The following is a 19,038-nucleotide window of genomic DNA, read 5'->3' on the forward strand; positions in this document are numbered from 1 at the left end:
TTTATTATAATATCATATCATATATTTGTATTATCATTAATGATTTAGATTTTACTATATATATATACTTAAAATGATCGAGATTGTAAAGTTGATAGTTGATAAATTCATACCCTCGAATCTTTAAAGATGATTTGAAAGACTTAAAGTGAAAGTTCAATGATTAAAACTTAAGCACAAATAATCAAATTGATAGAGCATATTATTGATTGAATAAGGACAATCTTATCAAAAACCCACATTAATGATGTGATTTGAAAGGCTAACAAAATTAAGCCCATTACTACCATGATTTTGAAGGACTAACAAAACATTAATTGATAGAGGCTCCCAAAGTATCATTTTTCGTGCCATTTTCTCCCCATCCAAACGTGAGTTTCAAATTAAAATAATACTACTATTTTTTAATAGCAACCCTGAAGACACGTTCTCTCTGTAGAGAAAGAGCTGACTTCATGGCAAAACAATTTACTGTTGAGAAATAATTAAATATAATAAGAATGCGTGACTCTGTGAGCGCTCTTAGGGAAGGGTACACCCACCCTAACCCTTTTCATCGTTGGATGATATATTTGAAGTGGACGGAAGGATGATCGGACGGTGTTGCTTAAGTGGCGAGTGGACCCCAGCGCTGGCCAATGGATTTTTAGTTTAGTTGAAGTGTGTCCGGAGCAGAGGAACAATAGCGAAAGAGGCAAGGACAGACGTGGAAGGAGGAGAGAGAGAGAGAAATGAAAAAGCGAGAAAGAGAGAAAATGGAAAGAAAGATGCGAATGAGTCAATTTTTTGAAATCCAACAGCTACAATTCTCCAATTCCTTCTTACCAAATCCAATTATATTAAATACCCATCTCTGAAAACCTTCCCTCTTCATTACCCAGATTTTGGTTTCTCCAGTTTTGATCAGATTTCTCTGTGTCTCAACGATTTCCCCTGCTTTTCGTTGGGCTCTGGGTTGTTTACAGCAACCCTTCTTGTTTCTGATCAATCTGTTTAAATTATTTACTTTTTCCATGCCTCTATACCTCTGTGTCCTCTGTTTATCGATCAATCTCTCTTTTCGCTCTCCTTGAAATTCAAAGTTTTCCAAGTATTTTCAAGTTGAAGCCGTTGTCATCTGATTCTATTCTGTTTCTCAAACATTCTCTACAATTTCACCCACTTTTCAGAAATGATATTCATCTCTCTCCGCTGAAATCCTCTGTTGAATCTTTAAATTTCATCCCTTTTCGGGTTTTATTCTCATATTAAATTCAATTCCCCTGTTTTTTTTTTCCCGGCGTCCAGTTTCAAAGCCCATCTGGATTTTTGGGGAATCAAATCATGGGAATTCAGAAAGACAGAATAAGATTGAACGTAGGAGGCAAAATCTTCGAGACAACCGTCACAACCCTCGCTAACGGCGGCCGCAATTCGCTGTTTGGAGCAATGTTCGATGACAATTGGAATTTTCAATTCAATAACTCCGATGAATACTTTATCGATCGCAACCCCGATTGCTTCGCCGTCCTCCTCGACCTCCTCCGCACCGGCGAACTCTGCATTCCCGCCAACATTCCCGAGAAACTCCTTTACCGTGAAGCCCTCTTCTACGGCCTTCTCGACCACATCCGCTCCGCCAAATGGGGCCAATTCGACGGCAACAGGCTCAGACATTCAAAATCTGTAATGGGTCGAGCTCCCGGCGACGGCACGGCCATTCGAGCCGGCCCGGACGGTGGCTGCTGCGTCGCACATGGCAGCATGGTTCATGTCTATGATTGGATGCTAGAAGAGCACCCTCCAATCCATCTTGATTACCAGAGAGTTAACGATGTGGGGTGGATCGACCCCGGGAACATTGTGATCAGTGCCTGCGAGCGGTTAGGCCGCGGAGACGGCGGCATGGGGCTGTTCAGCTCGTCGACAGGAGAGCTAAGGTCGAAGTTTCAAGTGACGCATGACAATCAAGTGAAGAGCTATACTGCCGGAGCTCTGGGTTTTAGTTCAGATTATAGGATTTTTGCTAGCTGTAAAGGTCGGAGCAATGAGTATGGGATTGGAGTTTGGGATCAGATTACAGGGAAACAGATTGATTTCTTCTACGAACCTTCTGGTTGGTCTCTTGGTGATGCTGACAAGCTTCAGTGGCTGCAAGGAACCAACTGTTTGATGGTGGCAACTTGGTTTCCCAGGAAAGACAACTGTTACATTAGTTTGCTGGATTTTAGGGAGAAGAGGATGGTGTGGTCTTGGTCTGATATGGGAGCTCCAGTAACAGCTGATGGACGGCGGGTTCGGGATGCTATAGCAATGGAGGAGAATAGTTCCATATGTGTTGTTAATGAGTATGAGGGTCTGGGTTTCATGGATTTAAGGAGCAGAGCTGCGAGTGTGAGATGGAGCTCGAGGAGTAGGTTGATGGAGGGGAAGATGCCCGATGAGGCATGTTACCCGAAACTGGCGCTGCACGAGGGGCAGCTATTTTCCTCCATGAATGATAGCATTTCCGTATTTTGTGGGCCTGATTGGGTGTTGACGTCTAGGCTTCGAAGGAGCTATGGAGGTTCCATTTGTGATTTTTCAATCGGTGGAGACAGGCTCTTTGCCCTTCACAGTGAGGAAAATGTGTTTGATATATGGGAGACTCCATCTCCGCCCATTATATGATTCACCAGGGGATCGTCTCTGCTCTTTTTCTCCTAGTCCTAGATTTGCACAAAGGAAACAAAACGAATGAAGCTTTGGTTAATGCTCCTTAGATTAAAAAAGAAATATAGTGTGTATTTAGGATTTTAGACTTGTGGAATTTGAGTTTTGTTTCCCAGTCAACATACAGAAATGAAAGTGATTGCCTAACTACCATAATTTGAAGTCTTGTTTTCCTCTAGAAAAACTGCATTCTCATTCATTATTCAAGGGTCTACTCGCCTAAACCCCATTTTCTTGGTCTACTTGCGTAAAATACATTTTCTTCTCATTCTTTGGACTGACTAGGAGGACTCCTTCATATATCTCTTTTGGACAGACCCCTCTTGTTGTTTCTCCTTTTGACCAGTATTTTTCACAAAGTTGATTCTTTCTCCCTGTATTTGTTTCTTTGGGAGAAGAGAAAGAGAGAAAAAGAGGGAAGAGGAAGGAAGGTGATGCTCTTCTGCATGTGAGCAGTTGCAACTGCTAAGCTGGTGGACACGGTTTGAAGCAGTTGAAAGTAGGATAAAGTTGTTAGGTGCTGTTGTGCTTTAGTTTCAGATGAGCTTTGAGTTCTCAGATTGCCTGTAAGATCACATACTTTGAATACTATGAGCTTTTTCTAGAGCACAAAATCTTGTTATGATCACACCCACGCCAATAACCCCTTACTCCTGCCTTTACTCTTTGCCATTCATGAACCTGTTGCTATCAAGAGTTTTAAAAAAGACAAGTCTCTGCATGCCTGCTTTCACGATTTTAAAAAGGATGAGCAAGCCCAGGATATGATTTTATCCACCAATAATACAAAAGTATAGTAAATATGACTAGTCTAATGTAAATCTGCAACTTGCTAATATTGCGCACCAATGTCACTGACATGAATATTTATATAAGAAGATCCTCTGTTAAGAGAAATCACTGTGAAGCATCGACAAATGTCAGTGATTCCAACAAACATTACCATGATATTATTGTATAATAATTCTTAGCTGAGTTCTGAATCATATATCAATCTATGCAGTGAACCATATAGAAATTCAATATAAGGTAATAAAATAGCAAAGCTGGTTTTAATAATCCAAGGAAGACCCCACTTTTCAGGACCATCTCAGTTTCAGACAACTGTGTTTTCACTTAAAAAACAATGCTGTTTCTTGGGTAAAAAGCCAAATCTACCAGCTACAACTCATATTCATATATGAAGTCAAGACTCTCCTTCATTGTACCCTCACAGTCTGAAAATTTGATATTGTTCTGAAACTCTTAAGGCAAATAAAAATATAACATGAACAAGTGGCATATATAATTGCCCATGTTGAGAGAACTATCACTGAAATCTCTCTCTCCCAATATTCTGGGCCTCTTGATATGTCAAGCCAAAAGAACTTCCCTCAATGGTTGCCCTCCACTCTCAACACAGGTGGTTTCCAAGTAAGCAAATGTAAAGAAGAGGAAAAGCATAACCCAAAAGCAAAGTTATTGATTTCCAGGAAACTTCCTCCAATGTTTCCCGCCACTCAATTTATAAATAATAAAGGGAGAAGAGTTGTTTCAACATAAATGAGAACATGGAAAAGCAAATAGGTAATTTGACCCAAAAAGCAAAGGATAATCAGATAAGAAAGCACAAAAAGGAGCCGGACCCATCCATCAGGCACACAATAAATCAAGCATAATCAGGCATTACTTTTCTAAGGAAGACGATTGGCTGAGATTCTTCAGGGGCAAGGTTGTCAAAGGCAACATAGTTTTGTTCTTTGTTGTAGACATGGCACATTGTCAGGATCGTCTTCATTAAACGCCAGTTCCATCTAGCCTCGTTCAGATACTGTTCATGTCAGGAGAAACCATGTGAGTGAAAAGGGCAGGTTTGTCAGCATCCTTTAAGGGAGTTTGGGAACCACATGGAAACGTAGTCATTACATTTTGTTTTGCATTGGTTTATTCTTCACCTTCAATTGTTTAATTTCAGTAAATGGGATCCTTTTTAGAAAAAAAAAAAAAATTGATTAATTTCTATTTTTCAGTGTAATCAGTTTATTTCTTATTGCATTTTTTGTCCTTCTGGGCCAACATAATGACCCCATTCTGAAGGAATATTTATGCTTTCAAATTCTAAGAAAACAAAAGGAGGTACTTCCATGTCTATGTCCATGTCCAGTCCAAACCCCGCCTTACTATGAACTGGGCCTTCAAAGAAAAACCATGAAAAAAACTTGAGTAGTCCTACCTTTCCCCAATTTTCTTGAAGAGACTGATGAGCAGCCCGCAAGTTATAGCTGGGTATCCTAGGCGAAATATGGTGGGGGATATGGACGTTGATATAATGGCAGAGAATCTCTATCCTGTCCAATAAAGAAGGAAAAAAAAACAGAAATTTAGCTGGTGTACTTCATGTCTAATCATATAAACAATTCACTTCATTTCAAAAGACTATATAAATGAATATGACTACTTTGATACTTTTCAGTTGCACTTCTATGAATCATTATGCACCAGTGAACTTGTAATTGATCTTCAACCAACAAAAACCACTGACTGCATGAGTGAGAACTAAATTAAAGTACAATTACCCTTATTTTGCTTTTCTCGAGAACAAGTTAGACACGTTTTCTCAATAGTCAATATGGCCCAAGAACTAAAGTACAATCAATAGAACATCTGCAAAATAATTTCTTTTTGGCTTGTCAACTGCCTTATGCTACATGTTAGCCTCCTTTTTCAGCACATACATCAGGATATATGGAAGTAACATTTACTTACAAAAAGCCTTATCAGTGACCAAACAAGTTCTAAAGGGACTTCCAAGGGTTGGGTATATTACTAAGAGTAGACTACTCAAAGCACTCAGAAATGTTCATAAGTGTTATCAAATATGATAATCGTGTTGCCCCAGAGCCCAGGCACTTGGTGCACAGCAAGTGAGGACAACAAATAAGTCACCCTTCTGAGAAATAAGGTCACTAATATAGTTATACAACATCATTTCATCAGCTTTGGAAATGCACTTGATCTGTCATAAATTCAGAAAACAAGAGAAGAGAGCAAAGAGAAATTGTAGCAAAAGAGATTCATTACCAACGAGGGTAATCACAATGAACAGTTCCATTGAGCTGGGCCTGAGCTGCATTCCATTCATCTGATGATTTAAAAGGTATGTGAGGAGCTGTATGATGGACCATTGTGAAGGTACTCATCTATAAATATCAAAAAGAAATAATATTAGATGCAGAAATAGAAATTTTAAATTTGAGTAATCATGTCACTGTATATATATATATATATATATAAAACAATAAATTAGTTAGCAATCATTGATAAATACATACAGAGAAAGTTGGGATTTTGGAATTATTCAATACTAGAAAATTTTCAAAATTAGAAATCGATCTGTAAAACTATCAAGAAAAAGCCCTCCAGGGTGTAGCTCAATGGCAGTGTCCTTTGGCAATGAACCAGAGGTCCTGAATTCGAGTCTCCCCTGATTTAAGTAACATAGGATAGAAGAAAAGGCCCATATCACCCAAAGTTTGCTTCACCAGAAGTTGGGAACTTGGGATAAATGTTTCATTGTCAGGGTTGATTCTCCATTATCAAGAAAACTATCATGAAAAAATTGGCAAGTAAAGGGAATCTAAGCAAAAACATTATGATGATTTAGAAAATATAAAAAATGAAATAGTCCAAGGAAAGCAATGCATGCAAAATAATGGTGTTAGAAATCAATCTCACAGTATTCATGATAGTTGTGAATAAATCCTAAGCTATTAGATTCCAAGTGATTAATCAGGTTATGCATCACTAATCACAAATCCACATATTATTCAAGGACATTTAAAAAAAGTTAAGGAATTTTGTAACCAATGGTGGACCCCACTAAATGTGGTACCAATCCCTCCTACCAAGTCTATCACACATCTGAAACATCCAAAAGCAATATCTATGGTCCATCTGACTAAATAATATCAAAACCATCCAAAGCTATTGATCAATTTATCATGTTTCATATGGCATCCACATATAATCAGAAGGGGTTAGGGAGGAGCATTACCCAGAAGTGATAACCCAACCATGGCATTAACCAGAACTTGATCCATCCCATGACTCCCGTCTTATAGATAATCAAGGGCCATCCAATAGCCATAAATGCAAAGACACATGCCAAACTTATCTTCACCCTCTTAATTTCGTTAGGTCTGTACTTGTTCAAATCGAAGTGCCAGATCAACCTATTACAAGGCTCATTAATGTTAAAAGTACATCCATATGAAATGAAAACACATGAATGTAATGATTGCTCAAGTCACTATTAGTAACTGTAGACATCACAAACCCAGAAAGTTACAAATGCAGTAATCCTCAAGTATAAAACTATACCAGTGAGCTATAGACATCCAAGGCCGAATTGGACCGTATCCATATATAATTGCTTTGCGCAAGGTCGGTGATGAATCAAACTCCTCCTTCAAAACAGGGTGCCAAGCTGTGTCTTCAGACAACCTAGATTTAGGAAAGATGGAGAGAAGAGTTTGCAGTTTTAGATGTTAAGATTGAAAAATTGAAGGAAACACAAAAATTTTATGTAAATAACAGGGAGAAGAGTACAAAGGACAGAGTTAGAGTTTTATCAAATAATAATAATAATAATAACAATAGAGTGAATAAAAATCTCACACACAGATAATGGGGTTTGACATGCAACCAATACAAGGTTTCAACATAGCAAAATAGGATTTTAGTGTCCTACTAGGAAATTGGGTGCATTCTATCCAGACAATGCTCCAAACCATCAGTTTTCTGGTACTGTAAACACAGTAGTATTTGAGGAACTGTTTTATGAATATGCTTTTGCCTAATACCAAAACACCAGGCTAAAGGATACGATACAGGTTCAGAAAGAAATTATAATTCACCCTCCTCCAATCTTTTCCTTCTCCCAAAAAAACTATATATATATATATATATATATATATAACGAAAGAAAACAAAAGACAGAAAAGGATGGCGGACTATTATTGACATAAAAGGTCTAAGCCAGACCTAGAAGAGCTCAAGTAAAAAGTATCCTACCAAACTGAGGCTGACAATACAAAAACAAATCCAAGCTAAATACCCTAACAACTTTATATTACATTTTTTTTTCCTTTTCAAACTCTTATATATTATACATTTTCCACTTAGCCATCCAAAGAATTGTGATAAGTAATCAGGGCACTATATCCTTTCTATAAAACATGGAAGATGCTAATATATAGTTTCAATCAGAACCAATAAAAAGCAATTATTTCCATTGAATAAGTGAATTGATAGGAAATATCATACAGACATGTTTGTTTTTGCGTGATGCCGATCATGCTTAAACCGCCATGGTTCGTATGGATATATTAGTGGCAAAAAGGCAAGAGTTCCAACAATGTCTTCAAGTAATTTGTTCCTCGAAAACGATTTGTGAGCACAATCATGCCCTATAACAAAGAACTTAAAAAAGGAGGGAAAGGAATAAATCAATACAAAAAATTTCTTTTCTTGAATATACAGTTATTAGGAAAAAAAATAATAAGGGAACTTAAAAGTACAAATGAGCAACAAAGCATAAAGAGATGATAAATACAGAACTGACCCCAGTGACTGCAGTCCCTGTCCATGCCCAAGCCAGAGGGAGTAGATACCATGGAGCTTTTGAAATCATGAAAAGCCCCAATGCATAGGAAGTTGCAGATATTAAAACTGACTTCCATGCTTTCACATCATCAATCTCAAACACCTTACATCAAGAAATTGGGGGGGAAATAGCATCAGAAATTCCACCAAATATGCTGAATATAAACATAAGCCAGATTCATATATTCCGAATATCCATTATCGGAGATGACATCACAGGGAGAATGTGGCTTGTTTATACAGATAAGCCACATTAAGAAGGATTGTCTTCTTTTGAAAACTAGTATATGATATTTTTTTCTTAGTAATATTTTGGTTATGATGATGGTTTATTTTGGACATCTCCCATGATATTATTTTGGATGTTATTAGGCTATGATACTTCGGACATCTTATTCAGTTATATGCAGCTAGATCCATTATCATTATATATGTTGGATGTGATATATTTTCAATGTTGATTTTACCTATATCTATTAGGATGAGACGATAAGAATGAACATATAAATGTCAAGTAACAATGTATTTTGAGCAAACATTCTGCCCAATTTATGTTTTATGTTGGATGCATAATGTGGCGAATGTCAAAATGTTTGACCTTTGCCTCATGATGCATAAATTTAGCATGTTGCTCCGTTTTTTTATGATGCATCAGCATTATTTTGAGCCTGTTTTTGTATTTGTTATTATCACTTTTGATGGAAAAATACATGTTCCATGTGAAAAGGAGATTAAACAGGGGCCTTTTTTTTTTTTGTGAACATCCAGTAAGTGTAATTATTAAAGAAATTTTCTATGGAAAAAAACCCTCATCAATCACATTTCAAAGGTTTCATTGTTTTCACTATTTGTGCTCTACTAATACCAAACATATCTACACATTTCTTTTAACCCGAAGAATCATTTTCACTTCTGTTACTTAACACGTTTCTGAATATGGTCAACAAGAATTTCATTTTTACTATCAAAAAGGCCCTAAGATTCTCCTAGTTGCAAGCTACCCATCTGAAACCACTGCCATTCTCTTTCTTCTCACTCACTCTTTCTAGCTCACCTCTTCTATTGCTGACCCACATAGCTAACCCCCTCCTACTAAGGATCTCCCACAGATAGTTAAACACATGCTTACTCTTGGGTTGGAGAATGTACAAAACAATACATTCACTAAAATTTTCAGACAGCTTGGATTTGGGCAATTTGGGCAAGTTTTCAGTGTGCAACACACAACATACGCAAGTACAGTATATAGCTAAAAATAAATATTGTAAACAATTTCCATTTAAATATGTGAGATTAATAGATAATAATCTAAAAAAGGTGCAAATGAGCAAAGCAACATATCTGCTTGAACATAAAATATATAATCAGAATTGATCTTAGGTAAAGATATCAATAGTCATGGAAATATACATTTTCAGCAGCATGATAAAAATAAACCATCTCATCAAAATTAACCGGAAAAGATTATCTTAAACATCTGAAGTGATGAATTCTTCTTGATGGTCAGTCCAAAATCGTATATGAGCAAACAGTTTGATCAGGAAAGAACTTCAATGCATAAAAGAAGCTCTTAATAAAATTACCTTTTTTGGAATGGTATCAATGACATCCCTTAATGTAACATTTTCTGGAAGTGGTTCTCCAATTTGTTCAAAGCCATAGCTTTCAGCTAATTGTTTCCTATATTCTGCACTGTCTATGGGAGAAGGTGCAACTGGAATTGCCACAGCTTGTACAATTTTAGACCTTTTCGTGGAAATGGAACATTTTCGATGTTTTATTTCCTTCCCAAGAATACTTTCCAACTTCAGACAAAGCATGCCTGTCTATCAGCATAAACATTTATGAGGTGCCATAAAAACAAATGGGACAAGAAACAAACAATGATGCGTGACATCATACTTATTCAATGATACATGACATCTATATGCACAACCAACAAACATTATTCCCAATGTTTCCATGCTTGAGATACAAGAAAAGAAATTGCTAATAGTACCCAGGTGAACTCAATGCATACAATTTAGAAGAAGGCGTTTTTTCTTCCTTTTATATGGCGAGGGTGAAATATAAGGTTGCTCACATAACTACATCAATCTAATGATTGGGAAAAACATCCACCTTATGTAAAGGAATATAAATTGTCATACATGTTGACAAACTCAAGGATGTTGGAATTGGTGATAGCAAGAATCAAAATCCATTTTCATTTATCATGGTTGAGATAAAACCTTTTCCATTTTGGAGGGAGCAACTTAGAGTGGCAAAAATTTGGCTAGAAATGACATATATTTAATAATGATTATGAGAGAGGATTTTGTAGAGCAAGTTAGCAGAGTTTTAAAGCTAGCTTTTTAGAGACCATAAACTCCAAATATGGTTCAAAGTCATGGTATCAGTTGCTGGTTTGGAAGGTCCCGAGGTGGATTGATCTTTGCATCTTAGATTCAAGATAGTGTAGTCAAAAGGCTACAATTTTTATTTTTTTAAAAATGAGAATAATGTCAGAAAAATAATCACAATTAGATGGACACACACTCAAATTGCATTATGGTAATATTAAAATTTGAAAAGTCTAATATTTCAAGTAAAACTATTTTTCTACTAAAAATACAAAACTTGATAATCAATTTCATATTGAATGATGCAGAGTCAATATGCTTTGAAACTTATATGGGCTTTGATGCTATGGCGCAAATTGGTCATGACCAAAGCATATTATCAGTTACACTTCGGTCATCACTTGATTGCACTATCTATGATTCATCTATATTGGCCAATTCATTGCTAAAATTTAAAAATCTTGTACCAGGTCTTGTTCTTGCTTCAACAATGGAGATGTTCTAGATATGACTTGACCAATACTTTGAAAATTGATTGCAAATGACTAAGGTATCAAGTGGTATCATCATGGCATTGTTGCAGGGCATGCAACCAAAATTGTTGTGATGTGGCACAAAAATAAAATACTCTTGCCCAGCACGTGAAATAGCTTTGCTGTGTGTGTGGCCTCTCTGAATAATATTCTTTATTCTATTTCCAGATGGAAGGTTGTTATAACAGGCTATTATTCAGTGTGATGCAAGTGTAAGAAAAACACTGTTTCACAACTAGGTTTTCTAGTGCTCTGTTTTAAGCCAAAAACAAGGGGTTGTAAAAGGGGGCAGAGTGTGCTGAAAGGGCTGAGTACGGGTTATGCTGTAACAATTTCTCTCCATTTTTCTGTCTATTGGATTGGTTCTTCAATTGCGTCCGTGAATGTAGGCTTGAGAAAGCTGAACCACGTAAATCCTCTATTATGCTCTTTGTCATTTGCGTTTCTTTCTCATTAAATCATTGATTGCTTGTTCCTTGAGAAGCATCATTTTCTTGCTGATTTTTTAACAAATTGGTATTAGAGCTTGGTTGATGTTTAAGATGGGATCAATTAAAAGTGAGATCGAAAGATTCATTGGGAAAAATGATTTCAATGTCTGGAGAATGAGGATGAAAGCTATTCTGTTTCAACAAGGAGTGAAAGATGCATTGAAAGATGAGTCGGAGCTACCAGTCACCATGACGGCAAAAGAGAAATCAGACATAGATGAGAAACCCTACCATTTGATCATTCTAGCTCTTGGAGATAAAGCTTTGAGGGAGTTCTCAGAAGAAACTACAGCTAAGGGTGTTTGGAACAAGCTTGAGCAACTTTACATGCAGAACTCACTTTCAAACAGGTTGTATTTAAAAGATAGACTCTATGGATTTAAGATGCAGGAAGATAGATCAATTGCAGATAATCTTGATGATTTTGCCAAAATTGTGCTTGAGATGTCTAATATAGGCATCAAAGTGGATGATGAAGATAAGGCAGTCTTGGTGTTGAAATCTTTGCCTGGTTTGTATTCCAACTTCAAGGAAACTATGAAGTATGGTAGGAAAACCTTAACACTTGAAGAAGTTCAATCTGCTCTTAGATCAAAAGAATTGGAGCTAAAGAAGAAAGGGTCAAATGGAGAAGGCTTGTCTATCAGGGGAAGGTCAGATAAGAGAAACAACAAAGGAAAGGCTTCATCACGGTCCAAATCTTGTGGTAAAAAGAAGTGTTATCATTGTCAGAAAGAAGGACATTTTAAAAGAGATTGTCTTGAAAGGAAGTCTAAGCAAAATGAGGCATCTAAGGAGACATCTAAGGAAGAAAGTAATGCTGCAATGGTTTCAGTAGGTTATGACTCTGCTGAAGTTTTTACTATTACTACTAAAAACACTGAGAATGAATGGGTTTTGAATTTGGGATGCACATTTCATATGTGTCCAACAAGAACTTATTTCTGTAATTACCAAAAATTAAATGGAGGTAGTGTTTATTTGGGGAACAATCAAACTTGTAAAGTCATTGGTATAGGAACAGTAAAAATCAGGTCTACTGATGGAACAATTAGGCTCCTGAGAAATTTGCGACATGTACCTGATCTCAAGAGAAATTTAATATCTCTGAGAAGGTGTTAAAAGGATCTTTGGTGATCTTTAAGGCTGACAAGATAAATGGGTTATTCATTCTGCACGGGGAGATTCTAAATGATTCTGCAAATGTACCTGTTAGTACTGTTTCAGAAAACACTAAGCTATGGCATCTCAGATTGGGACATATCAGTCAGAGGGGGTTACATGAAATTGTTAAGCAAGGGCTTTTGGGCAATGACAAGATTAAGGATTTGGAATTTTGTGAACATTGCATTTATGGAAAAGCTAGCAGGGTGAAGTTCAGTCATGCAATCCATAGAACCAAAGAAACTCTGGATTATGTACATTCAGATTCATGGGGACCTGCACCAGTGATTTCTCATGGTGGCAACAGGTACTTTCTTACCATAATTGATGATTGTTCACGAAGGGTATGGGTGTATTTGTTGAAACACAAGAATGAGGCATTGGATAGGTTCAAGACCTAGAAAAATCTGATTAAGAATCAAACCAGTAAAAGAGTTAAACATCTTAGAACAGATAATGGACTTGAATATTGCAATGAAAAGTTTGATAATTATTGCAAAATTCATAACATAGTTCAACATAAGACAATGAGAAAAACCCCTTAGCAAAATGGCTTAGCTGAGAGAATGAATAAAACCCTTGTAGAAAGGGTCAGGTGCATGTTATCAAATGCACAACTTCCTACGGAGTTTTGGGCTGAAGCTGTTTATACAGCTGCTTACTCGGTGAATAGGTGTCCTTCCTCGGCTATAGGTTTAAAACTCCTATGGAAATGTGGTTAAGCAGTCCCTGTGATTACAGTAAATTGAGGACTTTTGGATGCATTGCCTATGCTCACCAAAATGAGGGAAAACTAGAGCCTCGAGCTAGGAAGTGTATATTTGTTGGTTATTCGGATGGAGTGAAAGGGTGTAAGCTTTGGTGTCCTACAACTAAGAAGTGTTTTATAAGTAGGGATGTGGACTTCAGGGAGTGTGAATTTCTTAAGAATGACAGAGAAGTTTTCATTAACAAAGAAAATGGAGAAGTCAAGGATAAGGTAGAGTTTTAGGTGGAGTTAAAAGATAAAATTGATGAACCTGAGTTTGAAACAAAACCACAACAATATGACATTCCATTGGAAAATTATCAATTGACCAGGGATGGAGCAAGGAGATCAATAAGACCTCCTCAAAGATTTGGTTACAATGATATGGTAGCTTACTCTCTGAGCATAGGGGAAGAATTGAGCTGTGCAGAACCTGAAAATTATTTGGAAGCCATTTCTTGCAAAGATTCTCCAAGGTGGATGACTGCTATGCAAGAGGAATTTGAATCACTGCTCAAAAATGGAACCTGGCAGCTTGTTGATAAACCTAAAGGTTGTAAAGTAGTAGGATGCAAGTGGGTGTTTAAGAAGAAATTGGGAATCCCTCATGTAGAACCTGAAAGATTTAAGGCAAGATTAGTTGCCAAAGCTTATACACAAAGAGAAGGAATGGATTTCAATGAAATTTTCTCACCTATGGTAAAGCACACCTCCATTCGGGTATTACTTGCTTTGGTGTCATTGTGGAATCTTGAACTTGAGCAAATGGATGTTAATAGGGCATTCTTACATGGAGAATTAGAAGAAGAAATTTTTATGCACTAGCCAAAGGGTTTTATAGTTAAGGGAAAGGAAAATCAGGTTTGTTTGCTTAAGAGATCGTTGTATGGGCTAAAACAGTCCCCAAGGCAATGGTATAAACGCTTTGACAAGTTCATGACTAGTGTTGGATACTCAAGGAGTAAGTTTGACAACTGTGTATATATGAGAAAGCTAACAAATGGGAGTTATGTCTATTTGTTATTATATGTAGATGATATGTTGTTGGCAAGCAAGAGCATAACGGAGATAGCTCATTTGAAGACACAGCTACAATCTGAGTTTGAGATGAAGGATCTTGGATGTGCCAAGAAGATTTTGGGGATCGAGCCATACAGGGATAGGTCTACTGGTATTCTAACAATCTCCCAAAGAGATTATATTGAGAGAGTGTTGAAAATATTTAACATGGATGCTGCAAAGGCTGTTGATACACCAATTGGAGCTCAATTCAAACTTTCTTATGATTTGTCACCAAAAACAGAAGAAGAAATGCAGGATATGTCTAATGTAGCATATGCTAATGACATAGAAAGTATTATGTATTATGTATTCCATGGTCTACACAAGACCTGACATAGCCTATGTTGTGAGTTTGCTTAGCCGTTATATGAGTAATCCTGGAAGGGATCGTTGGGAGGCTTTGAAATGGATTTTGAGGTATCTCAAGGGTACTACAGATTTTGGGCTCATATACCAAAGAAAGCAGACAACAATTGGTTTGGTTGAAGGTTATGTGGATTCAGATTACGCCAAGGACTTGGATGAGAGAAGATCAATAACAGGTTATTTGTTTACTGTGTGTGGATGCATAGTAAGCTAGAAATCTACACTACAAAATATTGTGGCTCTCTCTACCACCAAAGTTGAGTATGTAGCTGCTGAAGAAGCCACTAAAGAAGCTTTGTGGTTAAAAGGTCTAGTATCTGAATTAGGAATGAATCAGAAAAGTGTAACAGTTTTTTGTGATAGCCAAAGTGCTCTTTGTTTGACAAAGAACCAAGGTTTCCATGAGAGGACTAAACACATAGATGTGAGATTCCACTTCATAAGGGATATCGCGGAACAAGGATTGGTAAATGTCAGCAAAATTTCAACCAAGGATAATCCAGCTGATATGCTTACAAAACCAATTTCAAAGGTCAAGTTTAAGCAATGCTTGAACTTGATAAATGTTGGAGTTGTCTGATAGTAACAACAAACGCACAAGGGAATCAATCCAGGCTGAGCTTGGTTTCTTATTTTGGTGCCAAGGTGGAGATTGTTGTGATTGGCACAAAAATAAAATACTCTTGCCCAGCACATGAGATAGCTTTGTTGTGTGTGTGCCCTCTCTAAATATTATTCTTTATTCTATTTCCAGCTGGAAGGTTCTTATAATAGGCTATTATTCAGTGTGTTGCAAGTGTAAGAAAAACACTGTTTCACAACTAGGTTTTCTAGTGCTCTGTTTTAAGCCAAAAACAGGGGGTTGTAAAAGGGGGCAGAGTGTGCTGAAAGGGCTGAGTACGAGTTGTGCTGTAACAATTTCTCTCCAATTTTCTCTCTAGTGGATTGGTTCTTCGATTGCTTCTGTGGATATAGGCTTGAAAAAACTGAACCACGTAAATCCTCTGTTATGCTCTTTGTCATTTGCTTTTCTTTCTCATTAGATCATTGATTGTTTGTTCCTTGACAAGCATCATTTTCTTGCTGATTTTTTAACAAAAATGATATGGAAAAGTTTCTATTGAGGAAAACAAAGTGGGCATTGTGAGGTCTGTACAGTTCGTAGAAAGGGTTCTTTGTATCTGGGGAGGTAATCTACATGCCAAAATGCCAACAGATATGTGACACCATTTTGGGTGACGTGAACTGCTTTAAGTTGGTTGCATCACAGTTGTGGCTGGTTTTCTAGCTACTTTCTCCACATTCCAATGATATTCATGCACAAGAATCTAGTTAGTTGGGATACTTCACTTTTCAGCAACTGGACTTGGAGAGGAAAAAGAAGAACAAAAAATACCAGTGGTGTTAACACTTCAGAGTGCTTTTTGCAATGTATTTTTTGAATCATTTGTATAAATTTCATGTCAGGGTGTGAAATGGTTAAGAAATTGAGAAAAAGGACCAGTAGTTAGTTTGAGGTGGAGAAATTTTGCTACAAGAGTTTGAACTTGGATAAACTTCTGGTTTTCGGGTTTTCCGCTTTTAAAAAAACAGAAAATAGTAAGAATCCTAACACAGATTGTAGAGATTTACCTTAGTAAGATAATCATTTTTTAAAATTTGTTCAAAAAAATACAAGAATTAAAAAAAGTTTACAACCCCAAATTTTAAAAATTATGATAGCAGTTTTTTTTAGTCAATAAGTACCTGCTAATATTCGATACTTTTTGATTTAGCAGCCTGCATAAAGTATTGAACAGGGTCTCTAATTGTCGTTACGAGTTAAAACTTCATAGGAAAATAAAAGCATTTAGGGAAGGCGTGGGTTTAAATTGTTGGGTGGACATCAATTAAGAGTTGGTACAAGAATGCAAGTTCCGAATTCCAGTTCTGCCTTTTCAAAATTTGATCAATACACCAAACCTCCACCAGACTCTGTCGCTTTTAGTTTTCCATTAGCCTCAATTACAAATTTAAATTTTGGGCTGGGCATCATCGTCAAACATAATCAACTTTACCATTTCCCCCAATTGCATACCAAAGGCATACTCCAAACAATACCTAAGTATGAATTCGAGTACCACAGCTGAATCCAAGTCTTGAAATAGTTTAGATTTTGAAACCAATGACTGATATCCAAACGCCGTTTTCTACTCAAAATGCAGTTGAAAACTGAGTGTGTATAACTCCTACTCAATAATAAAGAGATGCACCGAATAAACGAAAACCCAGATTCCCATTAAGCCAGAAAACATAAAAATTACAATGAAACTAAAAATTCAGAGAACTAACACAGGAAGATTCAAGACCCAACTACAGAAACTGAAAAAGAGGCCAACCGGGTGAGTGAGAGCGAGATGCATACCTGGAGAACAATGGGGGCCAACTCTATAGCTTGGAATTGATCTTTGATGGGGGCCCTGGCAAATCAAACCGTGATACACGTAATGTGGTGAAAAATGTTTTGAAATAAAAGAGAGAGGCTATATACATAAACAGAGAAAATGGTGAATAGGGCTACCATGAAGAGCAACATAGAATCAGCAATTCTGGAAGCCATTGAAGGGAAGCGCAGAAGACCCCAACCCCTGTGTATTAAAAAGGTAGAATTATGTGGCCAAGGGGAAAGAGGGTCTCAAGGGTCTGCTCTCAGCCTCTTACATAGGCAGCTGTGTCAGTCTCCGTCTGGCCGCCAATTGTAGATAGAGTTTGAAATCGATTACAACCAGTTGCGTTTTTTTTTTTCTTTTTCTTTTTCTTTTTTTTTTTTGCTTTATTTTGAAAATGTTTGAGTTAGATTGTGTTTCTAAAATTTCACTTTCTGATAAATTGACTTTCGTGGAAATCAAAGTCCACATCCACTAGGCACGAAAAACGACTTGGAGTTAGGCAGCAACATCGACATTTAAGGTTGAAACACTTTTGGTACACGTAAACATTTTCAAAAATAATTTTTAAAATTTATTATTTTATTTCTATAAAACAAAAATATGCTTGAAAATTTAAATTATTTTTAATACTTTTAAACCATGTTTTAAAAATATTTTTTACATCTAATATTTTATTTTTAATCATTTCACATATTTATATAATTATTTATTAAAATAGTTCCCATAAAACAACTCAAATATGTTATTTGAAAACACTTTATTTTATTTTTTTAAAATTAAAAAAAAAAATAATTTTCGATTGTCAAATATGTTTTTTGTGTTTTTTATTTTGAAGAACAAAAACTGTTCTAAAAAACACTACCCAAACAAATCATTTGATTTTGTTTGTGAAATGTTTTCAACAACCATTTTAAAAAGTAATTTTAAAAAATAATTTTTAATAATTATTTGATATTTTATAGTATAAATTTTAGTTTAACATTTGGAATATTCAATTCTTGACACATGTTTTTATATTTTTAATTAAATTTTAAAAATATTTTTTTATCTATAATAGTTAATTTTTTTTAGTAACATTAAAATATAAAATATTAAAATGTATATGCAACAAGTGTTTTAGTTGAAAAAAAGCAAAATAATGACAAACCTTTTTTTTATTGATATTGCACAATTTAAATTAGAAAAAAAAAATTAAACAACCACTTTGATTAATAAGTTTTCTAAGTTATTAAAATATTTATATTTTTGTTCTAAAACAATAACAAGAAAATAATTATAATTTTAAAACAAATAGAATGCCTTTTATTGAGTTTCTAGTTACAACTTATTCACTTTTATCTTTTGTTTAATGTAAAAAAAAAATGGAATGATAACATATAAAAAAAGATGTAAATTTTTTTTAAAATGGAAAAAAAAAAAAGAAAAAAGAAAAAAAGATAGGTATTGATAAAAGAGAACTAAATAATTTTGAATAAAAATGTGGTTCCTCCCAATATTAGCAAATAGTTTTTATTTTTATTTTTTTTTATGATGGGAATGTTTAGTTTGTAGGAATAGATAATGGAAATG

At 35.8% G+C, this 19,038-nt stretch overlaps 2 protein-coding genes across 3 annotated transcripts; one reads left to right on the forward strand and one right to left on the reverse strand.

Moving 5' to 3' along the window:
* The first annotated feature begins 643 nt into the window (after nt 1-643).
* Nucleotides 644-2,853, forward strand: LOC100251988 (BTB/POZ domain-containing protein At2g24240). The gene has a single exon (XM_002265537.5). The coding sequence runs from the start codon at nt 1,324-1,326 to the stop codon at nt 2,647-2,649; it is 1,326 nt and encodes a 441-aa protein (XP_002265573.3). The 5' UTR covers nt 644-1,323; the 3' UTR covers nt 2,650-2,853.
* Nucleotides 2,854-4,133: 1,280 nt separating this feature from the next.
* LOC100248377 (omega-6 fatty acid desaturase, chloroplastic) lies at nt 4,134-17,905 on the reverse strand. Of its 2 annotated transcripts, XM_003634815.3 has the most exons (10): nt 17,601-17,905; nt 17,445-17,499; nt 9,918-10,156; nt 8,294-8,437; nt 8,000-8,151; nt 7,051-7,173; nt 6,725-6,902; nt 5,752-5,870; nt 4,904-5,018; nt 4,134-4,501 (listed from the first exon to the last, which is right to left on the reverse strand). In XM_003634815.3, the coding sequence occupies exons 1-10, from the start codon at nt 17,637-17,639 to the stop codon at nt 4,340-4,342; spliced, it is 1,326 nt and encodes a 441-aa protein (XP_003634863.2). In that variant the 5' UTR covers nt 17,640-17,905; the 3' UTR covers nt 4,134-4,339. The 2 variants fall into 2 exon arrangements, with proteins under 2 accessions (XP_003634863.2, XP_059596531.1); XM_059740548.1 differs by lacking the exon at nt 4,134-4,501 and having other exon boundaries at nt 4,658-5,018.
* Nucleotides 17,906-19,038: the final 1,133 nt, after the last annotated feature.

The sequence above is a fragment of the Vitis vinifera genome, chromosome 11 (assembly GCF_030704535.1).
Source record: "Vitis vinifera cultivar Pinot Noir 40024 chromosome 11, ASM3070453v1".
In the NCBI taxonomy this organism is placed as follows: domain Eukaryota; kingdom Viridiplantae; phylum Streptophyta; class Magnoliopsida; order Vitales; family Vitaceae; genus Vitis; species Vitis vinifera.